The sequence below is a fragment of the Triturus cristatus genome, chromosome 1_2 (genome assembly GCF_964204655.1).
Source record: "Triturus cristatus chromosome 1_2, aTriCri1.1, whole genome shotgun sequence".
Taxonomy (NCBI): Eukaryota; Metazoa; Chordata; class Amphibia; order Caudata; family Salamandridae; genus Triturus; species Triturus cristatus.
This window is the reverse complement of record NC_140580.1, coordinates 1,011,355,534-1,011,377,212: the sequence shown is the minus strand read 5'-3', so window position 1 is coordinate 1,011,377,212 and position 21,679 is coordinate 1,011,355,534. Positions and strand designations below refer to the sequence as shown.

Below are 21,679 nucleotides of genomic sequence, written 5' to 3'. Positions count from 1 at the left end.
ACGTGAATAGCTCTAAGCACAAGGACCAAAGCCTTAAAGGTAATCCCTTGTTTGATTGGCAGCCCATGTAATTTACTCAGGACTGGTGGGCATGCGCTTTCCATGGTGTTGTAGTGAGTGAACGCGCTGCAGTTTTCTGCACTCGCAAGCCTTGATCGAAGAAGTGCGTGCACGCACCACATGAAAGTGGAGTCTGAGACTTCATTCAGTGATCAAGAACAACAGCCAAAAGCAACGAGAATATATACATACAACGGGGACTGGTTCACAGAGACCTCCATGACCATTATGAAAAGCACCATCAAAACGGTCCAGACTCACTAGAGTCTCAAACAAAATCTGAAAACGTACACCTGTGGACTCAGTCTTCCTTTGAACGAATTTGCCAAGTTTCCGGGGAACTTTCTATGAATTCGGGGAGTATTACCATGAATCAGCGTCCGCCACAGATTCCCAGGGGCACTCCCGTAAGAAAGTATTTATGCATTTGGAAACGTGACATCTCTGCCCGTGGAAATGTCAAGCAGAAGTGCTTATATTTTCAGAGGGGAAACATGTTCATCTGTTGGGAGACCCCTGTGACTACACACCACCATCATTAATGTATTTCCGGAGTGTTTCCTCACTATCCCCACCTTCTGAGCTGCTCTCTGTAAATTCCACCACAATCTGTGTTGAGTCTTTGAAACTTGTGGCTGCTGGGACCTGTGACCTGCACCCGGAGGGTGCCCCCTGCTGGAAGACGTGCTTGGATGTTAAAATGTCCTGCAGCATTCAAAGTCTGCACCGCCTAACAAGCTGTAGCTCCTCTGCAGAGCTTTATGGAAATGAAACTTTATGATATCGATTATCTCACTGAATAAAGATCTCCAATAATTATTTAGATGAAGGGAAACTTGACCTGTGTTTGCTGCTAAAATGAAGACTAAAAACGAAATGGAAAAGTGAAAGGGTCACATCTAACACATGACGCCAGGGCCTTGCTGAAGGTACACACCTGTGCTGCTTTGTAGGAGAGATTCTAAGTCTGATAGTGGACGAATGAGTCATTCCTTCATCCCCAAGCCAGGATTTTAGACCAGGTCCACCACTCCCCCTGCATGTGTCATCGCCCCCCTCTTCTTTCCACTCCACATTTCTTCAGAGCGCACACTGGGGAAGGAGGTCTTTTCAGCCCAACCCCCCCCCCCCCCTTCCTGGAACTGCTTGCCCTTAAACATCTACTTGTAACCCACATAAAAGTCTTAAAACATGTCTTTTCTCTCAATGACCTCAAGGCTTTTGAATCCCTCGTCTACGGATCCTGTTGATTCCCTAGCACCAGCATATCTATCCGCAAGAACATGTGCTCTAATGAAATGTATTAGGACTTTGATTATACGTGTACATTATTTGGTACCACCCTTCAGTAATGACTTGGTGAGTTTACTTACAGCACACGCTGTTGGATTCACCTTCATGTGTCCAGTTACTTATGATGGGGTTAGGTGCTTTTTAGCTCAGTTCTGTTACCAAACCACATTATAGACCGCTTTTGCAGGAGGAACCGAAGAGACTCGAATGAGGTGCCATTCGCCGCTGCTAAGTTTGCACCATTAGTTGAATCTAACTCTGATTTAGCTTGAGCGAACTGGAGTCCTACCAGTGCCTCATATGAATGACAGTCATAATAAAAAGAATCCCTGGTAGGTCAGACCCAATATACGTAGATCAAACACCCTCCTCTTCAAGTCTGTTGTTACCCAAGACCTTTTCATCGTACTGAAATTATATAGAACATCTTCTTATTTATAGAGCTTTCAGCCAGCCCTCTTCATCCATTGGCCAGTTGCTGAGCTATTCACATTTTCTTTCCATCCAATACAGCATAGGGCAGTAAGTCGCCTAACTTCAGCCATTGGCTATTTATAATGTGCATGATGGCATTCTTATCATTCACAAGGAGCACATCCACACTTAAATTAGTTCACTTCCCGGCTCCCGGGGACTACTATGGCAATTTCTGCTTTCTGAGACCAAGAGATCATTTCGGCTTTTAGCCATGTTTGTTTTAAATTGGCAAGGGCCTGCCAGCTCCCTCAGGAATAACGTTTTAAAACAAAACATAAATACTAAACAAGCACTGGCAATGGCAAAAGGTTGGCAGCCTATTGTCTTTGCCAGTGCTTGTTTCCCTATGGGCATTCTGTTCAGCTGTTGGATTCTCTGTTTCGAGGTGGTGATATAGTCAAACCAGTGTAGAAGAGTCAGCTCTAGAGAGATTTCTATCCCTTACAGAATGTCTGAACACATTCTACATACCTTAGCATTCTCTTTGGTAGATGTATGCAAAATGCTAAGAGTAACTGTATTGAAATTAGTATTGAATGTCTTGTGATGAAAGGGCTTCCTGGCTGAACATTGGTCACTAACTCGAACAGGCATTTTTCCTTAGTAGCAGCAGATTATATATTATCATATTGGCTTTATTGACAGGGTAGAATGTAATGTACAAGTATTTTATTATATTTTAGCATCAATATAGAAGTATATGGATATTCACACTGGAAACCCTGCAGTGAAGTATTTGGTCAAATCTATATTTATCCTAAAGAAAACCTCCAATACGCATTTCAGGTAGAAAATATGAAGATTAATTTTTTATAAAATGATGGAGAATGGTGGGGAAAGAATGGTCAATTATTAACAACAGTTTCAAGAGTTGCTGTCGTTCTTTAGAAGTTTCTTGCTTAAAGTTGAAACTGTAGCTGTAAAAATGGCAAAATATATGCAAACTAGTCATATTCCACAGAGTACTGAGAATGGCTCCAAATCAAACCTGGCTGTTTTTCTTTGGCAGGAGTTATGACACTGCCTCCTTCCTAGGCAACACCCATACAAATCACTCCTTGTCCTTCGTTTGTAATTCCAGTTATCTTTTTTTTCCTGAGTCTTCTTCGGTCATTTAGCCTTTTTTTAACTTTGTTATGGGGTTAGTTTTGGGAAGATGCAGTCAAAAAGTTCTAGGTGTCTCAGAGTGCATTTACACCAGGCGTTTTGATGTAAAAGTGATGGATCCTATATAAAAGAAGATGTCCTGGAAGACCAGTGGAGATGCCATTTAGGTGGCAAAGAGGGGCTGAGAGCTCAAACATAGCTTACAACAGAGGCCACGGAAAATCCAGCATTTGATAAGACACCTTGGTTTCTGTGAGGACCTCTTTCCACTCAAGTCCTTGATAATCTTCACCCTTGTTTCCTGCTTCCCTTGTCTCTAAGTGTGTGTGCCATCCCACTTGAAGAATGTGGGGACTCACTCAAAGCGGGAAGCAGTATTATTGACACCCATTCATACTTATTGAATGGCAATAATTAGAATCAACTGTGGTTGGACAAAAAGGAAGAGAGGATGCTTGGGACTAGTGGATGAAATATTGAGAGGTAGTAGCATAGATTGATTCACTGACTGGTGCATTAAATTGATTACTCATGTGAAATTTATTTATTGCAAACAACGAATGCAGCTTTCTATCAGTCTTCCATCATTCTCATCCGAAGTGGTCTATAGAGCTAAGAATTACAATATAATTTACATTTAGTGGTTTAGACAAAGGGCATTGATTAAAATCTACTTAAAACTGAATGTGAACTATTCCCAGCTCAAATAATATTTGTGGCAGGTGTTTTTCGAATTTTTGCACCCAAATGTACATTGGTGAAAACATTGGGACTAATGTATGCAAGCTGTATTTGTACACATAGGCACTCATTATGAATGGCTCAATGGAATTATGAGTTTAGCAGGAACACTGCTGCTCTGTGGTCTTCACCCAGAGATTTCACCTGCTGCATGCTGGTGAAGTCTCCAGGTGGAATGCTGGTAAAAACATGAGAACATTGGCACTGTAAGTCCTATTTCTACATGTTCCTCAAAAAGTCATAATTCCTATTATATTCCCCTTACAAAATTTCCAAGACCCCTTGTAACAATATTTCCAGGGGACGCAAGTAATGAGGATTTTTACAGGCCACTCATAATGAGAACCATTACACATGCATTATGTTCGAGTTCTTACCAGCTAAAAGTATGAGCCAACCAGTGAGCAAGCTCTAAATCCACAGTGGTGCCTAAGCGTGTACACCTATTTGGGCACTACCTCTAGGGTCTAATTGACCCCAAAAGAACTGTTCAGGGCATGGACCAAAAAGTCTAGTATTCTGACAACACGCATATTATTATTACAAGCTTCAAGCAAGCGATCAGTCAGATTATTAAAATTAGGTTCTGTCTTAAGTGTGAGCCACGTATACTTTGAGGGATAACAGAGCAATATGAAGCTGCAGACAAACAGATACAAGTTTAGCTTATCAATATTTATATATCTTCCTCTACCACTAGTATTGCAGAGTAGTGTTTTCTTAATACGGGCATCCTTTTCATACGGTCAGGGGATTTCCATAAATTGGCTTTGTTTGGATGTATATGTTTATGAGAAATTTGTTAAAGGTCAATGTTGTAATGATTTATGTTAGTTAATTATGTAAGTAGAACGAGTAAGACCCTTCTAATGGTCTTTGTAGTAGGACAGTTGTCCAAATCCCAATCTATGCAGCTTTCCTTATAGGCTGCATTGTTAACGCGCTAAATGATCATATAGTCGTGATGTGATCCTTGTATTACGATGACACAATAAACATCCAACTCTACATTGAAGCACTGGGGGGCAGTGATGAAAATCAATAAAGTCGCAAAAGTAAATGGATGCGAGGCTCAAGTGTTTCATTTGGTGGCATCCTATGAAGAAGGGGTTTTTCCTCGAAACGCGTTGGCGAAGACAATTGCAAAGGAGCAGGAAAGCAGGCTGCATTAGGAAGCCGTATGGCAAGGATCTGTCGAGTGACCTCCCAAAGCTGAAAGGCACCTTTGTTTTAATATATATATATATATATATATATATACAGTAGCATAAACATGTCCCGTGTTTATATAATTTGACGAGTTGTGTAATTAATCTCGCATTAAAACTTAACCTAAGTATAAAAGAAGAGAAGGGTGTCACTTAAAATTTGGGATGTACTAGCAAAGCAGTCATCTGAATCAGACACGGGGGTTAAATCTAAAAGCGAAGTCACATGTTCAATTCAGACAGTTTTGGCTGTGCTGTTCCTGTAAGACAAAAACCGGGATGTATCAAAGCGGATGTTTCCACATAAGGATCCATCTAGTTTCAGTCAAAAACTAATCGATTGAGGTTTCGACCTATCTTTGGAACGTTGATGAAGTCTTCATCAGGACAAGGTTAAGGACAACCAGAGTAGTAACCCTTTAGTGTGTGAGTATGGAGACCGCCCAGTGTAAATCATTCAGGTTAATTGGGAGCACCGCATCAGCATGTGAAGGAAGTGTCACAGGTTCTGGAAGCAATGAAGCTGGAGAAACTAGAGCAGGGCACCATGCCTTTCAGAATGTGCACTGCATTCCAGGTAGTCGGCCTGTTATTTGGAGGTGTTTACGCCCTCCTTCGGATACCGGTCTCTCCTAAGGAGTTGTTTCCACCTCCATGAGCTGAACCTCTTCCTCCAATGAATATTCTCTCTTCAGATAATTGGCTTCTTACTCCACTTCAGTGTTTTTCCTCGTATGTGCCTTGCCTGTGTCCCCATGTGCTTATTCCTACACTACATACGAGGCATTACACCTCGAGTGTTTATTCTCTACAGTAGGTAGCTAGCTTTTTATCCCTCTATTTATTCCCAGTGGAAATGTGGCCTCTCGTCCACAGTGTCTAAGCATCTGACCTCCTCGGGTTTACTGTTATTGGCATTGTTGCTGTTATTGGCTTTTAGATATTGCAAAACCAATATTTAGCATGGCATGGTAAAGCTTTCTGTAGTGCAGGGATAATGTTCCACATATTTTGAAGTGCAGTGTATTTTCCTAACAGTGAAGGAATATTCCTCTTTTAGACTCATGTCATGAGTCATCAGAAAGGTTCCTTGAGCCAGGGCGTGCTTGCCTTGGTAACTTTCTGGGCTCCCAGCTAAGTGTTATTCCACATTGGTGCCTTGCTTTCAATCCCCTCTGTTTATTTCCCCCTCCGTGTTCCTGGTCTCTTCTCTTAGGGTATAGTCAGTGTGCAAGTGTTGGGCTGCTCATCCCCAATATTCAGTTTGCAGGGCAGTGCTTTTCCTCTTTTCGTGTTGTAACTGCTGCTGGTATTGGCACCCCACTTGTTTGCCCTTACGTTCTTGCAGACACTTGGCCTCTCACCCCAGTGCTGCTTTGCCCCAGAGACACTGCATATATCTGGCATCTCGCCCCCATATCTATATGCCCTGGTGAGTGCCACTACTCTTAGTCTTGTTTCAGTCCCCACTTTGTTAACTGATCACTCACTATGTGTTTGTTCCCTCTGTTGACACTACAGATACTGGGCTTTCATGCCTAGTGTGTCTTCCCCTCCTAACACTTAGGATACCAGGCTTCTCACCCTGCCATGTCTATTCCTGCTTGAGTTCTAGCACTCTGAGGCCTTTTTTGATTACCTATTCAGATGGATTGCTTCTCACCCCCGTGTTTAGGCTTTGTTAGTACCTGTCCTAATAGCCCACACCCTACTGAATATCCTTATTAAGACCTGGATTTTAACCCCTGTCTTTATTCCTTTTGCAGACACCCCACGAAGATCGAATCATATTTTCAGGGAACTTGTTCCAGTACCTGGAAGACAACAAGAAATGGAGAAATCGCTTCTGCCTGGTGCCGCACTATTACGGAGTGGTGTTATACGAGAACAAGATAGTAAGATAATTTTATTGACCACATCCTTTGTTTTACAATTTACTCTCCTTCTGCTCTGTAGCAATATCTCTACCCACCTCCACCCATCTTGTTCATTGCAATCCTTCTGATCCACATCAACTCCTTTAAGGCACTTGCCTCTTCTCTGACCCGTCTCCACCAACCTCACCCATCCCTCCCTCCACACTTTCAACTCTTTTCCATTCCACTTCCAACTTCACCAACTCGTTTTCCACCTCAACCTCACCGACCCACCTCCACTCATGCCACTTATGTCCCCGCCAATCATTCTCCAACCACCTAATTCTGCTGACCCATCGACATTTACCACACAGTTTTGACCCTACAATGCCCTCCTTTATTACTCAGCACAAAATCGCCGTCTCCTAAGCAACCCGTCGCACCTCTCTGTCTCATCCTAATGCATCTCCACCACTATTAAAACATCTCCCTAAATCTACAGCTGTTCAACCTGTCTCTATTTCATACTGCCCTTCTCAGCTTCTTCCACCTGCGTGGTCCATCACCAGTCTCTTAAACCCATCAGAAGGCACCTCATGACATAGGCTCATCTTTTTGATTAATTTCCTCTCACTTGCCATCTTTGTTTAATCTCTGCCCCTCTTCCCACCTGCAGCCACAGTCCTGTGTTCATCTCCAAACATGTAAATCTCATGTATCTGCCTGCACTCCACATCACTGCATTCATTGCCTCATCCCCTATCATGTTTCTGTGTATATAATTACAGCCTTTCTAACATTCCCCTCTTTCAGTTATTTTGATAGTTTCTCACCTTGCCCAAGACATCTAGTGGCACCTGGAACCCTTTATTAGGTGTCTTTACACACCACTGCATTTCTGCATACCCCACCACCAGTCCTAATGTCTTATAAATGTAATGACCTCCCCCCCCCCTTCTCAACCACCTAGGCATTCCAGTATGGGTGCTTTGATCTCCAATTCAGTGATCTTGGGCACTAGTGTTTGAACTATGACCAACCTAACCAGCACCAGTGAGTTTAGTCTGACAGCAGCAGAGCCTCTTGCCGTGGGGTTCACTGCACACTTTACTCTTGTTTGCGAGGTTCAGTCCTCTCTTTACCTCAAGATGTTAATTAATACAGGATCTCACTCTTCCCTCAGCATTTCCTTTCTTCTGATGTGCTTCCTTCTTCAACCCACTGGGTTATTTAACTGTATATAGTCGAATGGATGCTGTAAATTACTTTGCACTTCTCTGTTCCCTCCTTAGGCCTATGAGAGAGGCCTGCAGCCTCGATCCGGTGTCAACTGTGCAGGATACAAAGTCCTTAAGTCCTTGGACGTCTACATGGAGCTCGTGAACAGTAGCACCCTTCCCGGTGAGTAGCTCCAGCCTGGGGTATCTACCCATCTTCCCAACCGCTTCTATGAAGTGTGCAATCCCACTCTTTCTCCTCGGTTTCCTACTCTCTTCCCTCTTTGTATACCTTACCACCGCACTCCCTTCTCGCGCTCTCTTCTTTTAGTGGCATGAGCACCAGCATGAGACCACTGGGGCGAGGAAACTCATAATATGCTTGGTGGTGCCGCAGCGGCAACGCAAAGCATATTGCGGTCTCAGACCCCCATGCCACCACCAAGGGATTGCCGATCCATGGCTGTTACAGTGGTCCTATGGCAGTCCGGCCGCCCTAGTCTTAATACAGCAGTCGGATCGCTGGTGAGGTGGTCCCTGGCCTCCACTGCGCCTCCACCGTGGGTCCGCCATACTCGTAATTAGGCCCTTAGTCTCCAAACTTTGAGTTGTCAGCTGTTGTCTTTCTGACATAATGTGCCTTATAACGTACTTTGGTGTTCATGTGTCTCAGTGTCTATTGGTCATGGGGTATCTGATGCCAACTGCTGGTGCATGAGCCTCTGATATTATCCAATGATGTTCTGTCATCTGCTAGTGTCAGTCGTCTTTGTCCAATTGGGTCCATATGGGTGCCGAGTGTCTTAAAGCGTCTAATCAACTTCGAGTGTATTATAGTGTCCGTTGGATTTTTCCACGTTTGATCAGATCCATTGGTTTTTGGACTTTTGTGTGTCTGGTAGAGTCCCTCGGCAGGGTTTCCGATAGTCTCAGTTTGCTGTAGTGTGAGCTGGTGCTTTTGTGTTCGCTAAGTCCTCATGGTGGCTGTGTGCTGACAGATCTGGCCTTGCCTCGTTGTTTCTGGTCTCGCTGGTAATGGCTTTTCTTTCTAAGGGTTGCTGGGCTCAAGTTTCTCTGTTATGACATAATCCCTTCTTTCTCTGCACACCATTCTTTACCTTGAGCAGATATCATGTCAAGGTGCGGCAGTCTATAGCATTTCAGTTTCTTTGTAAGTGGTTTCCCTGGTTGCCATTATACTTTTGTGCAGCTATTTCTGAGCAGCTCTTTTGGAGTTTTTAAAGGTGTTGCTGTATTTACTTGAGGCTTGTGGTGCTTAATCATTGATAGGGTCGTCCAGCTACTCACACACTCCTTGCAGACTTTCTCCTCTCCTGCCTTCCTTTCACGGGTTTTTCTCTCTCACTCTTTCACTCTCTTCATTTTTTTCTCTTTCTCCTTTTCTTTACTTTTTTCTTTACTCATGTTTATACTCTTATGTGTCTCCCTGTCTCCTCGTCTATCTTTCATCTCTTCCTTTCCAATTTGTATATGATGCTTCATTTTCCTGTTTCTTTTAGTCCCATCTATTCCTCTGTCCTCATTCTCTTCACTTTCAGCCCCTCAGGAATCTCACCTCGTTTCCTTCTGTTCAACCTTCTCTCCCAGTTTTCTCCTTCCTTTTCGCATCCCCATCTGTCTCTTCTTTCCTGTGGCCTTGTTACATGTCCATGGACATCTTACACCAAAATGCGAATGGTAGTGAAAGTGACACCATGCAGGCATTGACCCAGGGAGCCCTTGCAAACGGAACCCTTGTCCCACTCTAAGCCTCCTGTTAGCCACTAACGGGCCCGGGGAAGGGCAAAGAGTCCAAATAAAGACAGTCTTCAGGGTTCTTAAAATCGTGTTTACTGTTTGCTATTGCTGATACCCTTATGATGCTAAAAATCAGGGAAGCTTTGAGATTCTGCTTCTTTCCCCACCACCCATCCACGGTACACTTGTTATTTATTACCAAAATCTAGAGTAAGTCTACGAGTATATAATTTATTTTAACATTGGAATGTGGAGCACTCCATTGTAGACAGTAAAGGCCCGTAGAGGCCAATGTTTTACAAAAGCCTCTCGAAGCTCGAGGGGGATTTAAATCCCCTCGAGCTTCGAGAACCCTTTGTTTAATTTGTTAGAACATTCTGCCCTCTTGTGGCAGAATGTTCTAATAGCCTTATAGCCCTTCGTAGCAGGGCTATACCGCTATTAAAGTCCCGCTGCTTTTGTTAAAGTCCCTCGCCTTCGGCTCGGGCCTTTAACGTTGCAGCGGGCCTTTAATAGCCGGTATAGCCAGCTACGGCGGGCTATAAGGCTATAATATTGCAGTAACCGATACTGGAGGAACAAATGTGTAACTTATAGATCTGATCCCATCAAAAACATCTCTACAAAATGAGTATTTAGATTGTTTCTTAAATGTGAGCCAACGCTGGTCCATGAAGGAAAAATTAGGAGATATGATCAGTTTTTTGTGTTCAGTGATAACATGTTGGTGAATGAATGTGCTTTCGGTCTGAATTTTGAGAGCACAGAGAGGACTTTGAGTGTGTCCCTTTCACTCATGGGCACACCTCTTTCAGCCTGTTCCAGCCATTGATTGAGACTTTGTCAATCACCTCTTGGCTCAGCCAAGTGGAGTATTCATCTTTCGCCTAATGGTACTGAGAGACTACTTAAAAACAACAGCCTTCTCCGGCCACTTCTACTGACCCTCTCCGATGTGTCTTGCTCAAATATGCGAACACTGAACATATATGCATATTGACCCCAAATCCTTTTGGCTTTGTTTATGTTGTGTTTCCAATGTATATCACATTGTATGTGTTTATACATAAATATTTGTATTCATAGTTTTATAGATACTTGCATTGGTGTTTGACAACTCTAATAAGATCTAAATCATCATATCTGTATTGACAAATCCTCTTTATTATTCAGTTTCATGACTGAACGCAAGGGTCATATTTTGTGATTGTATTTACGTTTATCAAAATTGCTTTAAAAACAAGCATTGGCAAAGTCTGGATTTAATATAAACACAGGCAGGTGCCGGTTATCACATTTAAAGCCTGCCTGATTGGCTTTGCCAGTGCTGGAAACAAAGCTGCAAAAAAGTAATGCTTTCTGTATAGAATGCATTCAGGATGTAAAGAACTGAATGTAACAAGCAAGGTGATAATTGAGTGTGTTTTTCAGTTGTAAAATAGTCCCTCATGCATTCCAAAGGAATCACTTCCCGGATCGTGGAATGATATGACAAGTAGCGAATAGCATAAGGCAAGAGATAATTCTCCTGTGGGTGGAGCCAAAGACCGCTCTATAAATATTTGAAGGTACTGATAACAATACCGTTGCAGACAGCTGCTCTGTCAAGCCAGACCTCAAAACCAAAAAAGGGTAGCAAGGGATGTGGCAACGAGAATGAAAAGGAAGCGGGTACGATAAGGCAGCTGCTACTCCTAATAGATGCCCATGCACACGTTCTTTCCCAGCTACCCTTCTCTCTCCCCTCTCTCTGTACCACCTACATTGATGTTCTGTTTTTTCCCATGAAGGAGGAAAGCCCAAGTCTGGAGGAGTGCAGATGAAATGTGCCACTCAGTTCCCCATCATCCTGTGGCACCCCTATGGACGCCATTATCTTTTTTGCGTAATGACGGAGAAGGAGCAGGAGAAATGGGCAGCAGTGTTCCAGGACTGCGTGAGGCACTGCAACGATGGTGAGTGTTTTGGGATGGGGTCTGTGGGAGTTATGAGGGACTTTCAATATGGTTTCAAGACTGCATGACGTATTATAACTTTGGGGTGCATTATAACAATGGGGTGTCTTGGAGAATATGGGTATAAAGGAGATTGTTAATATGGGAACTTGGTCCAGGACTGTGTGAGGCCCTGCAGTGATGGTGGGTACTTCAGGATTGGGTAAACATATATAGGAACTGTTACAGGGTGCATGAGGCCCTGCAGTGATGGTTGGCACTTCAGGATTGGGTAAACATATATAGGAACTGTTACAGGGTGCGTGAGGCCCTGCAGTGATGGTGGGTACTTCAGGATTGGGTAAACGTATATAGGAACTGTTACAGGGCTGCGTGAGGCACTGCAATGATGGTGGGTACTTCAGGATTGGGTAAACATATATAGGAACTGTTACAGGGTGCATGAGGCCCTGCAGTGATGGTGGGACTTCAGAATTGGCTAAACATATATAGGAACTGTTACAGGGTGCATGAGGCCCTGCAGTGATGGTGGGTACTTCAGGATTTGGTAAACGTTTATAGGAGCTGTTACAGGGGTGCGTGAGGCACTGCAATGATCGTGACTACGTAGCGAGGAAGGAGCCCTGTGGGAAATGGCATTACAGGTATATCTCATGTACTGTTTTGAGCTCTCCAGAACGGAATTGAGGCTCTTATATTGACCCAGGACCAATACTATGATAAAACAATCATATTTTGCTCTAGTCTTTAAGCCCTCCTCCTGCCAAACCATGGCCTCCAGTTCTAAGAGTATCTGCCAATTAAATATACTTGGTCTTTTTGAAGTGGAGGAATCAGAATGTCTCTTGCCAGCCCCAAAGCCCGCCAAGCATCCATGCTGCAGCGGGTGCGTAATTAGAATCTTTACTCGGCCCTCATCTGATTCTTGCTCTATGCTTCATTTTGCTGCTGGTCTCTGGGCTGCCTTTACATCTAGTGTTACAGTTCAGTAAATGTGGTCCCAAAATTGGGAGATGTAATGGTGTCTCCAACTCTTCCATGGAGGTCCGCATCTGCTCCTGGTAGTAGCTTGATGCTACCACATGGGTTAGAGGCCAAGAGATGGCAATACAGCTACGCTCGGTATGTAACCGGTATAACTACTTGGAAGGTACAGTATCACCGAGTGGTAGAGCTACCACCAGCTGAATCCTGACTAAATAACTGCAATTTGTGGCATTCCTTGATAATATACGAGATAAAGTACCCCATGCTGTACATTGTAAGGATATTGCAAGTAACCAAGGAGTGATCATATTGAGGAACGAGGCTGCAGTGGTCTGGCTATTTAAAAGTGGCATCCACATTAAGAAAAAGACAGTTCTTTTTGTCTTCTTTGCATCTCTAACATTCATCAACAACTGGCATTCAAAAATGCTCCATTGCTTGATCACATCAGCTTGGGTTTAAGACATATTGTGACCTTACTAACCGGGTGATCTAGTTAGTAGTGCTTGTGCCAGAGATAACTGCAGGTATCCCCTGTATAATACCCAAAACACCATCATTGCATGGCTTATCAGGCGGGACAGCTGGTCAGCTGCAACAACCTCTGAATTGTTTGGAAAGGAAAACCTTGACAACTAAAACCCCTCCAGGGACCTACTAATGGACAGATGTGCACTTTACAAATACTAAAGACCTACAAAAAAAAAGCATAAGATAGCATTAGAGCCCTACAGAGGAGTGTTGAAAGTGCTTTATTCGAGCAGGTGGGGCCTACCACCACCAGCATTCGTTTATGAGGACTGGAACTTATTTCAACACATCGGAGTTTGACACGGAGCAAGAGAGAGAAAAACACAGAAGCAGGGAAAAGGGGGAAGAGAAAGGCAGAAACACAGTGACAAAGAAAGAAAGCATAGATGAGAAGGAACCTGAAGTGACATAAAGGGGTTGGGAGTGGCTGGGCTGCAGGCTTCTGAGCAAAAGTTTTGGACCTGGCACTTACGTTTTTACAAATTAAGCCCTGGTGTTGGCACTGTTAACAGGTTTGGGGATCTGCAGAGAGACGTTGGTGCTGCCTTTTGTTAATAGGGTGGAAGCCCGACAAGTGCTGCTGCCGTGTAGTGGTTGAAGTGCTGGTTCTTTCACTAGAATAGAGAAGCGACCCCAAGGAGAAGTGCTGCTGGTGCAGGCATCAGCCACTGTAGCCCCTTAGAGAGGTTTCTTCTTCCCTGGAGAGAAAAGCTGCTTATAAACCCCTTATCTGTCGGAGTCTGCCAAGCACAGGTCAGCCGGCGTACGCCTCGCGCTGCCCAATGTACCCGGAAGTCAGGGAATGCATTTCCAGTACTTGCAGGAACCGGCCGGTGCCAGACTGGCTCATTAATGCTCGGGTCACTGGGCACTAATGAAGCGGAGAGAATACTTTGCACATGGTCGTGGGGTGGAGCTACGTTTCAGTTGAACTGTTCAACTTTAGACTCAGTCTCTAAGTGCACTGTGAGGGGGGGGGGGGGTCAGACAAGGCCACTGCCAGCGGTTTCATGCAGTTCATAGTCTGGGAGAAAGCAAAAGCGAAGGCGTGCCGGGTGCACTTAACCGGGAACAGTCTGGAATATGTGCATTCAACCGAACACCAGCTCGTGCGCTCGCAGCCCGCCTGTGCACACAGAACCACTACAGATTTTCAAGGTGGATACAATTAAACACTGGCCTAAATATGCAGACGCAGCTAAACACAAACTCACCTTTGTACACACAACCGGACAGATTCACAATTAGAGCAAACGAATGACTCCCAACCGCCCAATGGCCAACACGAACTCACCCGTGTGCTACCTGCCACACAGTGACTCAAGTAGGTACACACCATTGCACGGACATAAAACCAAGCACCAGGAGCATGCACACACTAACACGCATATATTAAAGCTGAAACTCCCACTCTGCAGCGTTACACCTGCACATTAGCATACACATGTGCACACCCAACTAATTATACATCACTTAGTGCGCACATAACCACATTCACACCAGAAGCCACAGCTATTTACAAAACCACACACAGGCAACATTTCAAACTCACCAATATTTAAACATAAAGCTGAGAACAAAACAGCATCCCACCTACGTCAACCACACACAAGCACCCACACCCACACATCTACCTTACCACCACTAGATACTTACAGATATGTTCACAAATATATGCTTACTCGCAGATAGGTGGCACGAAAAGTCAGGGGTGTTCAAAGGCTCGTACACACATGGAGACAAGCAAAACAAAGACAAAGAAATTCTGCTCACACACAAAGGCACCCTTAATGATTGAAACCACTAAAACACACACTCACATTATGTAACCACATATAAATGGTCAATTATATGCATGCCGGCATGTATGTATGTACACGTAGATATACAATGATGATAAAAATCTACACTCTCTTCCACCTACTCTTACAATTGTTCCCTTTTGTTGTCCTATAGACTGAAATTAAGATAAATGAAAAACGTGTTTTTATTTACCAACACATCCTAATTCGCAACTTTCAAATGAAAACAAAACAATTTCAAATAAAACATAAAATAGCTCGATTGGATAGGAGTCAACCACTTCTAATAGAAATGGTAAATTATTAAAATGTGGCGTTTCACATATTTTCAGGATTTGGGTTCTCTTTGCTGGTTAGTCTCTTTCGGAGCAAAGATTCAATCATGTGCAGAAAGGAGCTTTCCAACCATCTCTAGGACAAAGCGCTGGAAAGCCACATATCAATAGATCTAAATAAGCCTCACAGGCCTTAAACGTACCTTGAATCAAGACGATTACTGATAAGTGGAATTTGATTGATGGCACCAAGACACTACCTAGATGGCACCCTCCATCCATTCTGGGTGACGTCATGAAGGGGTCTGACCAGAGGAGCTGCCGAGAAGCCAGGTCCATGCTTGAAGAAGGAGCAGGCTGTAATGGCCAGGTGTGTAAAGGAAAGTGGTAACAATACGCAAAGCACGTGGAAAGAAGGAAGACATTACTCAAGAAAGCCTACCATAAATCCAATATGAAATAGGCAAACACACTTTGGGAACTCTGGTTTGCTTTCTGCCCCCTTGCAGGGCAATGAGGAAACTGTTGGTTGGTGGTAGCTGAGATTACTGCCCATACCTGTTGGAAATGAGCTTAGTATCCATCTGGGGGAAGTACAGTCTCCCTCCCAGTGCTTAATTTGTAAAAAAATTAAAATAAGTGGCAGGGCCTTCGTCGGGAGGCCTCTGCAGTGTGCACCACACATTGCCTCTGCCAGCGTTGCCAATGACAGTACCTACACAACTACTAACCAGCACACTGCTACAGGTGTGACAATTCAGGCTATTCCAGGCCCCCAAAGCTATAAAAAATAGCTTGGCCGACTGGAATTAGTTGTTTTAATGCATACTGAATTAATAAACAATTGCTATTCTCCTCATCTCTAAATTGTACAAGCAGCGCCACCATGTGGCAGCTGTCATAAGTGCTGGTGTTGAAAATGACATGCCGATGCCAAGCACTGGAATCCACCGGCTCAAATTAAGCACTGCTTTCTCCCACAAATCGAGCCCTTCTCTTCTCTATGAGTGTCTGAATGGGCTAGCTTATGGTGTGCTTTAATGCCCACCGCAACCTGGACGTTGTCCTTTGTGATGAAAAGCTGCATGCAGTACATGATAATGTCCAAATATGGCCATTCTGGATTACATGCCACGTAGCAGCCCCTGGAGTTCCACCTCGCATACCCCGGAGCGATTACCACCTGATTTCTGTATGCCCTATACATTCAACCCTAGCCCTGACTAAACACATATCTGGGTTTGCTTATTTGTATCTCTGCCGGATGATCTCTCCAGGGGATAAACGTACCCCTCTCAGGGTGTCTGATTTCTTCATGCTGCGGGGCATCTGTGGGCTCCCTCTTTCTGCTCCTCCTAGGGCAGTGTATAATTCACAGCATCCTCCTCCTAAGGGAGTCTGTCATGCTTCCCCGGAAATCCAAATTTTCTTTACCAGACCAACCGTACACACCCTCCTTTTTGAAAGCCAATTAGAAAGCCAACAAGGTTATCTCAAATTCACATGGCAAGCAGTAGCGGCCAGTATTAGGGCAGAGTGGTGGGGTGGGCGGGCAGGTAGGGAGACAGACGTGGCAAAACAAAAAACAGAGCATACCTGCTCTGTTGCCTGCCGCGTCGGCTCTCTTCTGCTCCTCACTGCAGCCCAGGCTACCACTCTTCCCTACGGCCGATCCTAACACTACTCTCATGCATGAGAGCAGCATCAGGATTGGCCTGAGCTCCCTCAATGTGCGATCCTTGGGAGACTGGGAGCTTGTGCTTTGCTGTCTCCAACCCGGCAATGCAGCTGGGTTGGAGACCGCTCACTGGGCATGTCGGTTTGGCCGTCCTGAAACGGCCGGCCAAACCGACATGGGCACTGATACCAGTGCACCTACCACTTGTCCTGGTGACTGCCACCGGGATGGCCCCGCCCCCAAGACTCAGCCCAGCCTGGAACTTGAAAAATAAAACAATAATAAACCTGTTTTATTATTGTTTTAATTTTCAAGGTTTGGAGGCTCTGGCGGGGGGGGGGGGGGCAATGCTCGTCGCCACTGATGCAAGGTACAGGTTTCCTCTCCTTGATCGAGCAGGTTATATCTGTGTGGATGGCTCATGGTGTCAGCAGAAACGTGTTAAGGCAGGAGCACGATGGGCAGTTGCCTAGGGCTTCCACCATCCATGAGCCCCCCTGGAAATGAACCTTTGCCTCGCTCCAGCACACCTCGGTCTATTTCTGTATCTGAACCTCTTGTCTTCTCTCTGCTCATCTCTACCTTCACCTGTGTCTGTCTTTGCCCAATGTCATCTTAAGGATTTTCGGGGTCACCAGAAAGACATATTTCAGCTGTGTCTGTGTGAACCCCATTTCTGAAAGTTTATTTGATGTGGTACAGGCTACAATAAGCACACAATTGGGTAATAAATTGTGTAATAAAATTTAAAGTTGTCTTGACGACTGCCCCAAACATCCTTAACACAACAGTGCATCTGACAGGAAGCCATACTCTGAAAGTTTCTATTTTCTCAAAGACTGAACTCATGCCTTGAAGCCCTGCTGTTGAGCTGTCCTAGAGGAAGAGGAAGCTCTGTCATGGTGTGGCAGGAGCTGGCTGCAGGCCAGGAGGGCTCCAGCTAGGCCCAGCATACTGAATCCTGCAGATATGTTGACTCGAGGAGTTTGGCAAGCCTGCATCCCCCTGCCCCATACTGTATCTTCAATCAGGTATCAGTACCAGCAGTTTGACACCTCTTGTGGACCTCCTGTGGATGCTTGTCCATTTTCAACACCAGTGATCTCCAGTTTATGACTTCGCGAGGCCAGCTGGACTGTAATTGGTCGTCCCTTTAACTCGTCCGGTGCCCGCATTGTTACAGGAGCCCTGTTACATAGACCGTACCTTCAATTTGGTCCAGTTCGTTGGGACCTTGCAACAATAATTTTCTGTGACTGGAAATCCTAATTTACTTTTGAGTGTTGGCTTTGCAAGGTTTAAAAGGATTGCCTGTTTTTGAGGTACTAGCAGATTTTAGACAAGCTAACCCAATTAGTTGCACCATTGACTGCTGACCCACATGCCACAGTTGAACAAAAGCAGATGTATCATAGCACACTTGGTACACTAGGACATTTAATCTGATCTTGAGGTCACAGGAGACTGTAGAAAATTAACAGAGCTGATTCCAGAGTGTTTCCGATAAGAGATCCTTTGAAATGGTCCGTAAAATCTAGCATTTTCCGTAGACCACCAAAGTTATTCATCAACTCTATGGGCTTTTATCCCTGTTCCTCTGTTTATCCTACCTTGGAGCAGGACACATTACTGTGTCCTCCCACTGCATTCTTTTTCAGGCGTTACTTATTTTTGTTTAGGCACTCTAAAGAACGCATGTGATTCCCTCTGTCTCCCTCGTGTGCTTCTCTCCCCCTGCAGGCAAACAAAATAAACAAGCATTTGCAATGAAATCGGTCTCGCCTTTGGGACCTTATATGTATTTAGCTATGCAGCACATTAGCCTGGATGCTGAAACATCTACTGTTCTTTAACATGGAGGGAAGTAAGCACCAAACTGCGTGACACGCCAGGTATGGGAACACATGGAGAGAAAAATTGCCTTTTAGCGGGAAATGGTATAGTTCAAAGCTCTGTTTTTAATATAAAATCAGGAATTTTCGGTGGTCATATCACTGAAGATACAAGAATTGAAAAAAATATTATCTACGGGTGCTCCTGGAAGACAATTTCTGTAGACTGGAATCTAGAGAATGCTAGAGTGATTCTGGTATTTTACTGACCTCTGCTGGTCATTTTCTATCAAGAAAGTTAAATAGAGGCAGTTGAACAGGAAAAAAGTACTTAAGTGGAAGCAGACCAGTCCTAGGGCTAATCTCCAGAGCCCACAAAGTACATACACATATAAGTATATACTAAAGTATATACAAGAAGTCTCGAATGCTCGACCTAAAAAATTTAATGAAAACACTTACCGGATCGTGAGGTCCTCCTCACTCTGAACTCTTCTGCTGGGACTGCAGTGCAGGCCCCGGCAAACTCCCTCGACCAATCCTGGCCTGCTGACGTTTAACCAGCATGTGAGCAGTGCCAGAGGGATGTGAGCGTCCTTTCTCTGCGTTCCCCAGTGCACTGGAGGCCTGCACTTGCTCTCAATATAGCTGTCTTAAGACAGCTGGGTTGAGAGGTTTAAAGTGCACTTGTCTGGCTGGCCTTCGCAAGACGACTAGCCAAAGAGACATGCACACAGTAAACAGTGCCAAGGCAGCCCTCTGTCACTCAGCAGGCCCCACCCCGTCCTGAGGCTCGGTATTTTTCATCTCTGGGGCTTTGGGGGGTGCTTAAGTGGGGCGACGCTCCTCCGCTCTACTGGATATCATGTTGCTTTCCACATCTGGACTCCTGTTTTGTTTTGGCGCCATGTTGCTTCTGCCCTTCATACTCTGTGTTGCTTCCATTCCCTACCCATGTAGCATTTATCTCGTGTTGCATCGTCTCCCCAAGTTGTTTACTCACCACCCATTAAAAAAAAAAAGTTTTAGCACGTTTTTTTTCTTTTTAGTCACGGATCCAACTGCATCATTTTATAGGCGCGCGAGTGTGTGGTGCACGCACCTACAAAATGAGGCAGCCACATCAGAAGCCTTTTTTGGGGTAATACTTTAGACATGCTGCACAGCGCCGCATATCTAAAACCATTGGCAAAGTCAGTAGGTCCCACAGGAGAGACCAATTGTCTATGAAAATGCTTGTAAATAGTGCTGACTGGACACAGAAGTTTTATTGTGTGTTATTAGCCTTGATTGCTTGGCCTTGTTATCTTTGGGGAGTTCAGTTATTAAGCAGGGGTCACTCGCTTGTCCAACTGGATCACCGTAATACCTGAGCTACTGGGGACCAATGGTAAACAAACCAGAGATACTGCCCAGTACCCCCTCACGCTGGCTTACGGCCACGAAATAATACGCTCACGCCTCACGCCCTCCCAAGTGCACGCACACACAATTCCACACACATTCACATGTAGACATATGAACACGCACGCATACACACGTACACACACAGATTTCACACAGGTCCACTCGTTCGTGCAGAGATTTCCACAGAAGTACTTGCAGAACAACACATAGATTTCACAGACGTGCACGCGCTCATGTACAGATTTGCTCGTGCGCACATAAATATGTAGACCCGCACAACGATGTAATCATAGTGAGCCCAGGTTTCTTAGACCCCCACCCCCCCTCCCATCAGCAGCGTGACTGCCATGTGTGCTAAAAAGTGGGGAGAACCGAGGAGGCCGGAAGGAGAGTCACGGGGAGGGCGGGATGAGTCACCAAGGAAGCTCACGACCACAAACCACTGAGCTCACCAGCGCGTGGGGGGGAGGAGGGGGGGGGGGCGGGGGTTGTATGTGCCACCAAGCCTGGAAACTCCGGCATGTCTTCGCTGTAACAGCGCCTCCTCGTGTTCATGGAGAGGACTGCGCCAGTGCTCTGGTTTTCACTGTGAGGGGGAAGTCTTCGACAGGAGTCACTGAGGGGAAACATCTACAAAAGCACCCTAATGTTCACTGTGCCTATAACAACACCCCAATATTCACGAGGCGGATGGTTAAAAAACAACGCCCAGAATTCCGTGACCAAAAGGGCTCTATATCACCCTAACATTTACTGTAGGCGTGTCTGTTACTGCACCCCAATTTTCACTGTGAGAAGGACCCACGGAAGCACCTAAGTATTTACTGTGAAAATTGATCTAATACTGCACCCCGATATTCATTGCGAGAAGGGGTGTACTGCAGCACCCCAATAGTCTCTGTGAGGACGGGTCTATTGCAGCACCCCCATAGTCATCATGGTAAGGGGACGGGTCTGTAACAGTGCCACCCCACATCCATTATGAGGAGAGGATCTATGGCAGGACCCCCAAAAGCATTGAGAGGGGATCCTTTAAGAGCACCCCCATATCCACTTTGTGGTGGTCTATTACAGAAACTCTGGATTCATTGTGAGCACTAGCGCCTCTAGGAGAGGGTATAAAACAGCGCCCCAATATTCATTGTGAGAAGTAGCCCCAGGCAGCACCACAGTATCACTGTGAGGGGCGGCCAATTACACCACCCTCATTTTTGCTGTGATGGCGGGGAGAAGTACATCACCCCCATAATCACAGTGAGACGGCAGCTTTGTAATAACCCCTCTATTGTCAGTCAAGATTAATCTGTCCCAGTACCTTAAAGTAAACGGCGGGGAGTCTGTGACATGGTCAGGCAGCCGTTCGCCATTGCTCCCCCATATTTACTATGAGGGTCTTCATTAGCTCCTTCTATATAGCGCCCTCATAAATACTGCACAACAAAATACATATCGACGCTCCGTAACAGAGTCTTTATGGGTAGTAAAGGTGCGGGGT

The 21,679-nt window shown here is 45.0% G+C and overlaps 2 protein-coding genes across 2 annotated transcripts in view; both read left to right on the top strand.

Annotated features, from left to right (window-relative positions):
* LOC146868592 (uncharacterized) overlaps positions 1-21,679 on the top strand; it is an 895,771-nt gene that overhangs the window by 404,313 nt on the left and 469,779 nt on the right. The window lies entirely within an intron of this gene.
* LOC146868595 (protein Niban 2-like) overlaps positions 1-21,679 on the top strand; it is a 299,178-nt gene that overhangs the window by 205,765 nt on the left and 71,734 nt on the right. The window contains exons 3-5 of the mRNA XM_085611743.1: positions 6,653-6,781; positions 8,035-8,143; positions 11,508-11,672. Coding sequence (XP_085467869.1) covers positions 6,653-6,781; positions 8,035-8,143; positions 11,508-11,672 — 403 coding nt within the window. The remainder of the gene's footprint in view (positions 1-6,652; positions 6,782-8,034; positions 8,144-11,507; positions 11,673-21,679) is intronic.